Below are 13,221 nucleotides of genomic sequence, written 5' to 3' on the forward strand. Positions count from 1 at the left end.
ATTGTCCACGAAGAGCAGTGTCCATTGATTACCACTCTCTGTCGTCTCCCACTGAACCATCCCTTCCCAGGACTAGATAGTGTAATACAGTGTTTCATATTACGCTATCTAGTTTTACTTTATGCGTCACGCTATCAGTTTGAGATATATACTGGGTGATTCACTACCAGTGCGGCAAACTTGCAGGAGGTGTAGGGGGCACAAAGACGAATCGGAATCACATAGCATTGCAGGGTCCGAAATGCCTTCGTCATGCGGGAGGTCGTGTGAACAAAGAAGCAGAGAAAAAGAACAGAAACAGCAACTCGTTAGTGTAACAGAAATCATTTTAATGACAAGTTTTACATTGGCAAAAAGCCATGCTACAGAAGGTGTTCGAAAGTTCGACCAGAAGCAGTCACACAGGCTTTACAGCGCTGCCGCATGGAATCCCTAAAGTTCTGGAATATTCCTGGCGTGTCTCGAATCTCCCCGGCAGCTACAGAGATGCGAGCGACGAGGTCTTCAACTGAATCAACGGGGGTCTCGTACACCAATGTCTTCATTTGATCCCAGCAGAAGAAGTCCAGGCATGATAAATTTCCGGTGATCTAGTAGGCCAATGAACCGGACCACCACGACCTATCCAATGCTGTCCAAATGTAACGTTTAGGTGTTGGCGGACGTCATTGGTGTAATGTGGGAGAGCCCCATCATGCTGGAACCACATTGAGCGACGCAACGACTGAGGAACATTTGCTTCTTCAATAGGTTCGGGCAGGACTTGCTGTAGAAAGATCAAGTATGCCCTACCGTCCAGACGACGAGGCAGAAGGTACGGTTCAATGTGGTGGTCTCCAACAATGCCGGCCCAAACATTGACAGAGAAACGGCATTGAGTTGCACGTGTTCGCGTACCATGGGGGTTCTCCAAAGCCCACAAATGGGCGTTATGTTAGCATAGGCATTTGATGCAAGAAAGTAAGCTTATGCAGCATCAGCCAAGCAAAAAAAAAAAAAAAAAAATCACTTCCACTTCACCCCTCTGTTCGTTCGAAATACCTTTTCAGCTGAGCCTTAAACTTATTTAGGCTATCAACTTCCACAACAAGGGATGGAAGTCTGTTCCACCAACCAACCACCCGCTTGCTAAAGGCAAATTTCTTCACGTCTATCCTACATCTGTCTTTCCTCAATTTGAATTTATGCCCTCTCAGGTGATTATTCTGAGCAAGAGGAAGAATCCCATCAGCATTGAGCATGCTCAAACCATTCAAGGCTTTATACACCGCTATCAGATCACCTCGCTGGTGCCTAATCTCCAGACACTGTAATTCGCAAAACTTAAGCCTTTCTTCGTAAGAGCAACCATTTGTTCCATTCACTAATCTTGTTGCCCTTCTCTGTACTTGTTCCAGCAGCTCTACATCCTTCTTGAAATGAGGCCTCCAGACCTGTATACAGTACTCTAGATGTGGCCTGACCATTGCCTTATACAAGGGAATAATCACCTCCTTATCCCTGCTAGATAAATTCCTATATATCACTGACAATACACCATGAGTTACTCTTGCAGCCCATCTGCACTGCTCAGAGAACTTCATATCTGCCTGCACAAACACCCCCAGGTCCCTTTCATTCTCTACCACTGTCAGTGTAGTACCACAGAGTTGATACGTTGCTCTGGGGTTGCTGTTTCCCATATGTAGTACTTTACATTTGTCAATGTTAAACTTCATTTGCCACCTCTCAGCCCATCTGCTCAACCTTTCCAGATCCTGTTGCATGTTGATTGAAGGTTCCCTCTCTTGTGAAACTTGCCTCATCCGTGAACAATATGGACGCAGCAAATGTGCTGTCTGCCGCACTCTGTTGAAGAAACCAAGTAGCAATAGTTCTACAGAGTGGATTATCCGCAGGCTCCAATGATTGGACACGTTGCAGATGGTACGAACTCATTTGGTTTGTTGACAATATCCTGCATACAGTGGATTGGGAAATACCCAATCGTTGGCCTATCGCTCGAGTACTCTTACTCGGATTGCCTTCTGCAAGACGTAGGACACTCTCCTCATTGTCTGGCGGCCTCGTCGTTCGCTCTCGATTCATGGTACCTCTCGTGAAACGACCAGTCTCACGTAACCTTCTCATCATACGATTAAAATTGTATGATGAGGAGCACGCCTGTGCGGGAAACGTTCCTGGTACAAGCGCAGAGCGGCGCGCCCGTTACAGTCCGCAGCTCCATACGCGAGGTGCATGTCGGCCAGTTCAACGTTTGACTACTCGTCCATCCTACTGCCTCGGGAACCGGTTCGCAAATGCTGACTTCCAGCGGGATCGCTGTTCACGTGACCTCCCGTTCAACGTCCTCTACCGCATGACGAAGGCATTTCGGACCCTGCAATGCTATGTGATTCCGATTCGTCTTTGGGCCCCCTACACCTGCTGCAAGTTTGTCGCACTGGTAGTCAATCACCCTGTATACGTTAAGCTATTTCTATCGACTACAATATGGCGGCTAGTTCAACAATATTGGCGCCAACACCGGGAGTCGTAACTTCCAAAAATCGCTGGTTAAATTCAAAATAAGAAGCTAACGAACGCTACTAAACCTATTTAATATCTCTGTAAAACACAATGTATTATATTAATTAACGAAGAATACGGTAAAAATTTAAAAATACTTATCCCTTTACAGCAGCCAAAAATCCACCAACTGTTCTCTTCCGCGACCCGAGTACATTTAATGCATACCATGTAAATTATTCATAAATAAAACAAATAGTATTATATTACATTTACTACACTTGTTACATTAATGATTTCATATCATTTTGTGCTTGAACTTCGATTTAATTTTGTTTTGTATTTTTTTATTTGTGATCTTTTAAAATCAAATGTGATTTCACATAATGCCTTCCATGTAAATGATTTATAAATAAAAATACAGTATATATTAAACTTATATATTTATTTTTTTATTCCGGGGTGTGCGCTAGTCCTTTTTAAGTAAAAAAAAGGGTGAACGACCAAAAATCTTTGCAGACCCACTGCCTTAGACTAGCAGCATTATATTTTACTACTTAGCACAGTGACACCAGGTGAAGGCTGCAAAGTTACACGACAACTGAGGTCACACTTACTTTTTGCTCTTTACCAAACGCATTTAATTATACATTACCACTGATAAGGGGTCAACAAAAGGAATAGTATCTTTTAATGTAGTGGGGCAGTAACATTATCTTGTTTACATCCACGCAATTAAAAAAGCTTAATACAGTTCTGGCAGCACACGCACGCTCAAGGGTGAAAATGGAAGATTTTACAAAACTGAATGCTAGTTAATAAAATATCTTATTTTTAATAATTAAATAAAGCTGCAGCCACAACTCACTGCAGGATGGAAGCCTCCTCAACAATTCCTGTTGAGGGAAATGGACCATAATCTGCCACGCTGGTCCAGTGTGGATTGGCAGATCGACCGTATTTAGCAGTCGGGCGCTTGAACCCCGGTCTACTCAAGAATCGTGTGCTACTGCACTCCCGCTACTGACCACCCGGCTAAGGAGGAATACGAACACGATTATTATCAGCCCATGTGATGAACTGAGGCCAGAAACACCGATGGGGAAACCCTTCACAAATTAAAGCAAGTGTTCAATCAGCGTCTTGGTTAGCCAATTAGGAGTCCTGTTCGAAAAATGGAGCCTGTAAAACTTTAATGCCATTTCTTGCTCGGAGTGGTTCTAAGGACAGATCGTCAAGAATGTCGATGTATTTGGGGGGGGGGGTATAGTACTTCCCCCCTTTTCGAGATGGCACTGATCATATACTTGATGCTTATAGTGATAAGCATAAAGGCATAACTATACTCAGCAGCGCTTGTACTTTTGAGGTGTCTTGGCGATTAGGCAGTTTTATGTACTACTCTTTGGCATCGTTAGCGGCATATGGTTTACATTACTTGCGAGGCAGCCCTTATGGTAATGATTTCCAACTTGGAACAAAATACACGCATTTGCTCTTCTGGGACCACCAAAATGAACTACTAAACAAGAGTGACTTTTTTGGAGAAACTATCACAAAATTTATTTTGGTGTTTTTAAAATGCAGTTATACAATTTTCATACTTCCTTTTACTAATGCAGTACTTAATTTCCTTAAAACAGAATGTGAGTGAATTATTGAATACGCTATTATTATTATGTGAAGGCATTCAATGTGGGAAGGGGGAGGGACTGCCTTATGAAAAGAAGTTTAACTATTTGGACAAAAGAGTTTTGAAAAACTGACCGGAATATGTTCGATCAAACACTGCGTACCAAAATATGAATTAATAAAATGCTTTCATGAATCTGTATTATTATCGTCTAAGAATAACGTACGTGATCACAGACACGGTCGTGTCAAGACTTTTCACCCAAATAAGAAAATTCCGTCCCCCCCACTAAAAATAAAAAATTAAATAACATGGAACGACCTCGTTGTTCATCTTGTTACCCTCTCTGAAAGCTGACGCTTGGACGTGGTCTTTTTTCCAGAATCCACGTTTGTCTTATCACAGGTATGCATGTTAAGCGTTCGAATCCGTACACCACCACAAAAACAGCAACGGCCCAACTGATTTCCGTTATATCGGTTGCGTGAACAATAGTAGTAGTAGTGGCATGTGATGCAAGAAAGCAAGTGTATGTGAGCTTATGCAACATCAGCCAAAAAAAAAAAAAAAAAAAAAAAACACCATTCCCTCCAAATGCCTGTCCAGTTTCTCCTTAAATTGATTTAACCTATCAACTTCCACAACGACAGATGGAAGTTTGTTCGAGCAATTAACCACCCGCTGGATAAAGGCAAATTTCCGCACATCTATTCTACATCTGTCTTTTCTTAATTTGAATTTATGCTCCCTTCGGTTCGTAATCTGAACAAGTGGAAGGATCCCATCAGAATTCAGCGTGCTCAATCCATTCAAGGCCTTATACACCTCAATCAGATCACCGCGCAGGTGCCTAGTCTCCAGCCACTGCAATTTGCAGAACTTAAGCCTCTGTTGGTAAGAGGATCCCTTCATTCCCCTCAGCAATCTTGTTGCCCTTCTCTGTACACGGTCAAGCAAATCTACATCCTTCCTAAAATGAAGTTAAACCCCGCTAGTCAATGAATTGCACTAACCAAAATAACTTGCATATCATTTGAAAACAGAATCTTGATCTTTTTGGGATTTTTTCATAGTAGAATCAGTGTGTAAGAAAAACAAGTGCTAATAGTTATACTCTGTAAGGAAAAGGTAGCTACATTTAGGGTTAGGAACAGGATTGTGACTTTCGTACAAAGTGTAAGGTAGGGAAGGGGCAAGGCTGTATGGAGGATACACACCACTACCCTCTGGATTTTTTTTAGGTGAATGTTATATAAAAAAATATAAATTTCTGGTTTTTGAAAGACTTGGAAAAAACAAATATTATTAAAATATTTAACATTATAATATTTATAGACTGCAGCACTGGAAAGGGGGTATCCGAACGGCGGTAAAAATCAGAAGACGATTTCCTCACACGATACCTATTCGTTCGTGAAATACGAGTTGTTGCGGGCGAAATCAAAGATGAGATGTATTAAAAAACCCACTAAAGGAACTTTCGTGGGCGTTTTTCACTCCGTGGCAGAGTTAGTCGGTCTCAGGCGTAGATAGCAAGGTTTAGGTATAGTTGAAGCTTATAGTGATAAGCATCAACTATAATCCCGGAAACTCGGGTTTTTTGTCCAGCAAAGCAGGCAACTCGACCATAGAACACACGCAATTTACGGACATAATACACATTGCACGGCAGATGAATTTAATTATTCCGGAGACCTAAAAATAAGTGTTGTTGTTTTTTTTTTTTTTTTGTGTGTGTATTAATTATTATTGGAGAATAATTTACAAACTGCAAAATTCCATTACCCACAAAACATTTTCGTAGCCATAAATGGATTATATGTTGTGAGAAATTACGTCAGTAATTCAGTTTATATGAATAACAAAATAATAATAATAATTTTAAAAATATAAAATAATATATATAAGGCACCTGGCAAAATAACAGAGACATCATAGCAGAATACTCTGCCAATCAATTCCAAACATCAAGATGGTACAGGTGGGATGTCTCACTTCGAAGAAGTGAGGTTCAGATTACTTCTCTTACTAATATGATCGAATATTTGAAAATAAATATATGGTGGCAATAAGGACAAAAAAGTTAAGGATACGTCTTCTACGCACAAATAAAATAAAGAACATTAGCACAATTTTTCGTCTTACAAAAAAAATAAAAAAAGATAATATCTGGCATATAATTGGAAATAAGTGTTCGAAAGTATTATGCTCAATTAAATAATTTAAATAAAGCGTCAAATAAGGATAATAATAAAAAAAAAAAAAAGAAAAACAATCCGTCAAATAAAAATAATCGACTCGAACCATAGCAGTCTAATGTGATAGCAAAAAATACATAAACATCACTAAAACAAAAATATGAACATTTTAGACATCTAAAATGTTTAATTTTAGATGTCCAAAATTAAATTCGGTATACAGTATTTAAATTTTCCGAAGTATTCAGATATTTCATAAAATATATAAATAAAAAAGGGGGTGATATTAAATTCACAAGAAATATTATTTTTTAAATACTTACCGCAGCATAAGTTGCCGATGACGGAAACATTACGACAGATGTCACCAAATACGTCCTCACATAAGTCCGTTGTACCAAACAGAACCACTTTCTCACAGTTTCGGCAAACAAGCGTCCGCTACCACCGTCGACTAGCCACAGCTGTCTGGCGTTCATGAGTTGATGATTAGGCTTAGCAGCGCTATACAACTTCTAGCTATGTATCGGCTTTCTTGTTCGTTTTACTAATAAGGCTGATGTTCGTAAGTTTCCAAGCGCGTTTTTCTTTCTTTCTTTTTTTCTTTGTTTTTCTTGTACACTGGTCATCCCAAGTGCAAGAAGATGACATCCGAAGGCCGTACATTAACCACACTCCCTACGACAACTACAACGACGTTCATTAGGCAAGTAGTCCGCGATCCTTCGGGTATACTCAACGGCGGACAAGGTACTGTGACGAAAGCCCTCGCAAGTTAAGGTGCTCGCTGTCTTCGACCGCATAGACCTAATTACTTCCATGCAAATGGAAGGGTGGTACGTTTCCTAGTAGATGATAGATTGGCAAGGTATGACGGGCCATCTGCTCTATAGGAGAATTTACACGCATGCGAATTTGCAGGACGATTCAAACAGATGACACGTAAGGAGACAAAAAAAAAATGACGTGCCACTCTCCCCCCCCCCCCCCACTCGAGCACTCTTTAGGTAGAGACATTCAATTAAAATGCAATAACAAAATAATAATAATAATAATACAATTTATTCAATAAAAGAATTTGCTTAAAATAAATATTATTATTATTAATATTAATAATAATAATATTGCCACCATATCATAGATTATCCTATTAATAAAAAATATATTACCCTATTAATAAAAAAAAAAACATAAACAAACAATTAAATAAACTTCAGTATTTATTACATTAAGGTGTTATTACAGCAGCAATTTTAAACTACGAAAATAGTTTTACAATTTTATTTTTACGTTAATGCTATGCTAATCAGAAGTGAATTGAAGACTTGATTAGGGTAATATTTCTATCATAACCAGGAAAAAAGTGGCAAACAAGAACGGTTCCCCGCTCTTTTTTTTTTTTTTTTTTTTTTTGCTATTACTAAAATTAATTGTCTGTAGGATAACGACGTTCATATAAAATGCAACAACAAAATGATTACAGTAGCATAAGTAAAAAAGGCGGCGTTGAAAATAAAGTTGTTAATATTTCAATCAATAATAGCAACTATTTTAGGCTACGAAACTAGTTTTACAATAATTGTAAAACTATTCTGTTTTTACTTTAATGCGATGCTAGTTAGAACTGATCCGGTTAATATTTCTACTGTAACAAAAAAAAAATAATAATAAATAAATAAATAAAATAAATAAATACATTATGGCAAAAATAAAAATATAAAAAATTGGGAACAAGAAGCAGAGGAATATCTTTTTGGGTAGAGAAAATACCCACTATTATATTGGCGAAACTACTATATCGCCAATTCCACCACTATGGAGAATCCAACAGCTCATTTTGTATGATTTGTAAAGATCACGTGGGTGAGTAGGAGGCGGAGTTCGACCATTTGGCAGGTGAGGGAGGTACAGAATTTGTAGTTTGGCCACAGCCCCCATACGCTCTTGTTTAAAAAACAGAAGAGTAAATGTCATTACTTTCACATGACTTTCACATTATGGTTTCACGTTATGACTTGCTCTGTTTTCAATAATAATCATAATTTTTAATAATGCTAATTAATTGTCTTAATTGTTCATTAACAAAACAATTAAAACATTTTGGCACACCCAGGGTCCTGAGCTGGATATCATCATTCTTCTCTTTCAGGGTAACTCGGGATTTTTTTTTTTTTTTTTTGTCGCTGGTGCAGCATAAGCCCCAGGCTTCCTTGCACCATATAGCTAATAATAATAATAATAATAATAATAATAATAATAAATTCTATGCTATATGCGCGTTGAAAACTGGATTTTTTCAACAGCAGTTGATTTTTACCTTATCAGATACGGAATAAATCTGTGCTCATAGCTTTGGTGTAATAAGTAAAATTTTTCCTCTGACTTGTCCACAAGCTGACATGGCTTCTGGTCAAGCTAAGGTAAATTTCAAGCATCTAACAAACATGAATTCTGTTTCAAACGCACAGTCGGAGATCAGTGAATATTTGAAAAAGAAGAGGTGCTGATAAACAGAAATTTGATTTCCTTAAAAAACATTTCATATCCTAAGCCGACTGCCAGAGTTCTGATCATTTGGAAAATATGAGGTCTTACCATATTCCAACTCTCTGACATTAAGACACAATCTATCCTTTCAAAATTCACCATTAGCCGTACCCTAGCGAATAATCAATGTATTTTTCCACTCAATTCGTTTTTCGAAAATCAGGCTTTGCCGTTGTTGCATCAGTGAACGCTGTCTTTTGTTTGCCTTCATTCTTTTTATAGCTGAGGCTCTTTGCCCATGCAGATGTGTGAAAAAGAGATGCAATCGCACTTATTTATACTAGACAACAATGATATTCATAAAAATAGAAGCAGCCCGGGAAATTTGTCTCTGGAGTAATTCATTTCTGCCCTGTAACTTATAATGTCAGTGGTCTGAAACAATGGAGACGTAATTCAGTTGAAGAATACACATACCGGACATGCAATTCAACATAAAAATGACTTCCATTCGTCTACATTATATGTGAAATATAGTATCGGTATATCATGATTTCAAGCTATTGAACTATGTGAAAAATGGGTGGAATCTATTCCTTGTATTTATTCATTTTGTGCACAGGCTATAGTCACAGGCAATGATATATTAGTTTAACTAACAGGAGGCGAAACGAGGTAAGGAATTAGGATAAAAATAAACACTCCTGCCCAATGCTATGAGTATAGTAAATAAATTTTATAAATCTGAAGTATTGAAGTCATCAAATGTAGGAAACATGGTGCATATTCAGACAAAGGAGATGCAGTATTATTATTATTATTATTATTATTATTATTATTATTATTATTATTATTACTAGCCATATAGTGCAAGGAAGCCTCAGGCTTATGCTGCACCAGCTAAAAAAATTTCCGAGTTACCCTGAGAGAGAGAGAGAGAGAGAGAGAGAGAGAGAGAGAGTCAGAAACAGAAGGGAATCACCAAGAAAGAGAAGAATGATGATATCCAGCTCAGGACCCTGGGTGTGCGTGTGCCAAGCCCACACTCACCAGATGTGAGCCCCTGGGGTGTTTGAATATGGTAAGTGTGCAGAGAAAGGAGAAGATAGGAAGAGGAGGAGAGTTATGTTCTTGGTTAAAAAGCACACAGAATCTAAGGTGGTGAGGTAAGGAATTAGGATAAAAATAAACACTCCTGCCCAATGCTATGAGTATAGTAAATAAATTTTATAAATCTGAAGTGTAAAATGATGTGAGGTGGCCAGTGTAATTTCGAGTTGCTCTGTTTCATACAAAGTACTGGGAAAACAAAAATGAGAGTAGGAGTATGCTATAGGCAAAATGGCTGTGAAAACTATAATTAACAAATATGAAGATAAATGAAATGGGTCAATACACCAGAATATGTTATAATGGGATTTTAAGTTTCCAGATATTGAATAGAACTTGTGGGCTGGTCACTTACACTGTAGTAGGGCCTTTTTGACCAGAGTGTGGAAAAAAATAGTTGTAGGAAAGTGTACGAATGAAGAATACAAAGTTCGTTCTCGGGTTATCAGGAGGCGCAATATCCCGATCTTGCTAGTAATCCTGGATATTACAGATAATTGAATCAGTAAATAGCTGCATATATACATGGATCAAACCATGAATGACGGCCACTGGACTGTTTTCGTTCATCTGTGTGGTCTTGTTGTAGCTGTTAATATTCATCAAAATAATGAATATTCCTTTCGAGGACACATCTGAAAACTTTAATAAAACCAAGAAACAGGTTTTCATTTGTACGTTCTGAATGTAGACGTGTATAGTATCTTATGTAGGACGGCAACTGAACGAAAGTTCAACTCTGCCTTTGTACACTGTGATGGTTACAGAGCAATGTAACAGGCGAGAAACGTGTATAATATTATGTTCGTTCAGCGTGTTGTGTTGTTTAGTTGTTTCTGGCCGTTTTGTCATCAGGCAGGTGATCACCTGGAAATCCTGCCCAGTGTCCGTCTACACCACAGGGAGGCAGGCCACAACTACGCATGTACTGTGGCCAACCTCAACAGTCAGTAAATGTTGTCCTCGTAAATGGAGCATTCAAAAAGTACGTGTTGAGAGTCTTCCGGTAGTCCACATCGACAGGAGACTGTATTAGAAAGTCTGAATTGGTAGAGTTTTGCGTTAAGCGAGCTATGTCCAGTTAGTATGTAGGAGGAAACAGTGAGGGTGAAAACCCTTTTCTGGTGGATGATGAAAGTAGTGCAGTTACGTCGGGAACGAATTTTTTGGTAATAGCTCCTTTTTCGGTAGAATTCCATCTATTCTGCCAGATGTTCACTAACAAATTCCAGCATCGGGTTCGTTCGGTTTTGGGATCAGCCTGAGGGTTAACAATGATTCCCTGAAATTCCGTAGAAATGCCTCTGCGGATGTAAAAGCAAAGCTCTCTAAACACAACATGCAGGTCAAGTGGATAGTGTCTGCAAGAGTCTGTAGAGCTGGAGTCTGTTGATACTGTTCGGCAAACGTGAAGTAGGCTAAGGAGAAAACAACGTTGAAAATTGTATTAACTTGGTTAATACAGTTTTGAGTGCAGTACGTCTAAACCAAAGACTGGCAGCATAGGTTGTAATTGGGATTATGGCAGCATTATAAAATAGATGTAGGGTTTAGTGTTCAATCCCCAATCTTGTCTGATAATTTGGAGCAGCTTTGCGGCAAAACTCTTAACTTTGACGGACAGATGTTGAATACGGGCAGTAAAGGAAAAGCGATCGTCGATGACGACTCATAAAAATTTGGTGCTTCGGACAAGTGGAAGTGATTTCTTGTCAAGTTTTACAACTGGTGGTCTGCCATAGTCTAAATGTGTTTAAACACATTTAGACTATGATTTTTAAAAATCATGATCTTCGATTTGGTTGGGGATAATTTCAATTTGTTCTCAGAGGACCAAGACGATAGTTCAAAGAGTACTTTATTGGCATACAGTTCTAAATCAGATCTTGAGTTTCCATTCACCAAAATGACAAGGCCATCTGCATACGCAAGTTGTTGCACATTTTGAAATTCAGTCGTCCTAAACAGCTAATCATGAAGAACTAGGTTCCAAATCAAGGGACCCAAAATTGATCCTTGGGGGCAACCACTGGTGACAGGTCTGTGAATCTTCGTGCTTTTAGTGATCACGGTGACAGTGCGATCAGCTAAGTAGTTTCTAACAAGTTTATAAAGCTGAAGAGAGCAATGATTGGAACGGAGTCTACTGAGGGCGCTCTTCAACCATAAAATATCAAAATCGATAAAGATCGCCATAACATACTTGGAAGTGGAGCTATAAATAAAGTGGGGAAGTTCTAATAAGGCGTCGTCGCATCCAAGCCCTTGCCTAAAACCATATTGAAGAGAGGATGTGGAGCTTGTAACTCCCTGCAGTGTGGTAATTTTATTAGCGATTAGTCCCTCTAACACTTCCCAGGTGAGAGAGCAAGGCTATGGTATGGGGCGGTTAGGATCTGGCATTGTCTAGCAGTTTACCAGGGTTATGTAAAATCTTAAAAATGGCGTGTTTCCATGGTTTGGGAAACGATCCAGTATTTAAGCAGTTGTTGAATAATTTAAGTAAAACAGAATACAAATACGGTGTACAGATACAAAAACAGGATACAAAATACAACATTCAAATACCAGAAGAGAATACAAATACAGAATACCGCTTAGATAATGTAATGCTGCGTGAATTAGAGATTTCATGCAGTTCGTGTTTATAAAGAAACATGACAAACCCTTTGTAGAGAATTGTTCCTTCTGCTCGTCATTTATCATTTTCGGTAAAATGTTGCCCACATTTTTCTTTGATAGCTAGGAGATTACTCACTGTTTCTTTCATTTTAACCTAATGGCATTAAACTTGGTTTTTCATTACTTCACGACAACTATCGCTCCAAAATAGCGAGGTTTACACTGGGAAGATATCATTGAGAGTTGTTCAACCTTAACTAAGTCCAGATCTTTATGCGTGCCAGAATATATGAGTTTAAAAGTTGTATATAAAAAATTTAGGAGCATTTAGTACAGCTTAAAAAAGAGAAAAAAAAGTTTTTGTAAACATGTCTCAAGTCTTAATTTACAGATATTAAACATTTTAAAGTTTAATATCTCGAAAATGAAAAGAAATTTCTGAAATAAACCTCCAAAAGGACATCTAAAGCAGTTGTTCAAAGTGACCTCCATTGTTCAGTGAAGCATTCAGCGAGATGAACCACGATTTGTTGAAATCTTTTTTTCCCAGCTACCATGTTTTATTCACCCCACAAAACGTGATCTATGGATTTGAGGTCAGGCGATTGTGGGTATACATTTAAAAGAGGCCCCACGATCACCCGACAGGCAATTCCGACCATT

At 38.5% G+C, this 13,221-nt stretch overlaps 1 protein-coding gene across 1 annotated transcript in view; it reads right to left on the reverse strand.

Annotated features, from left to right (window-relative positions):
* The window catches only part of LOC150079349 (uncharacterized), a 76,538-nt gene extending 69,337 nt beyond the window's left edge, over positions 1–7,201 (reverse strand). Inside the window, exon 1 of the mRNA XM_090382815.1 lies at positions 6,663–7,201. Within this exon, the coding sequence (XP_090238941.1) occupies positions 6,663–6,818 (156 nt within the window). The 5' untranslated portion in view covers positions 6,819–7,201. The remainder of the gene's footprint in view (positions 1–6,662) is intronic.
* Between the last annotated feature and the right edge of the window lie 6,020 nt (positions 7,202–13,221).

The sequence above is a fragment of the Mastigoproctus giganteus genome, chromosome 10 (genome assembly GCF_048544385.1).
Source record: "Mastigoproctus giganteus isolate SK-2022 chromosome 10, ASM4854438v1, whole genome shotgun sequence".
NCBI lineage: Eukaryota > Metazoa > Arthropoda > Arachnida > Uropygi > Thelyphonidae > Mastigoproctus > Mastigoproctus giganteus.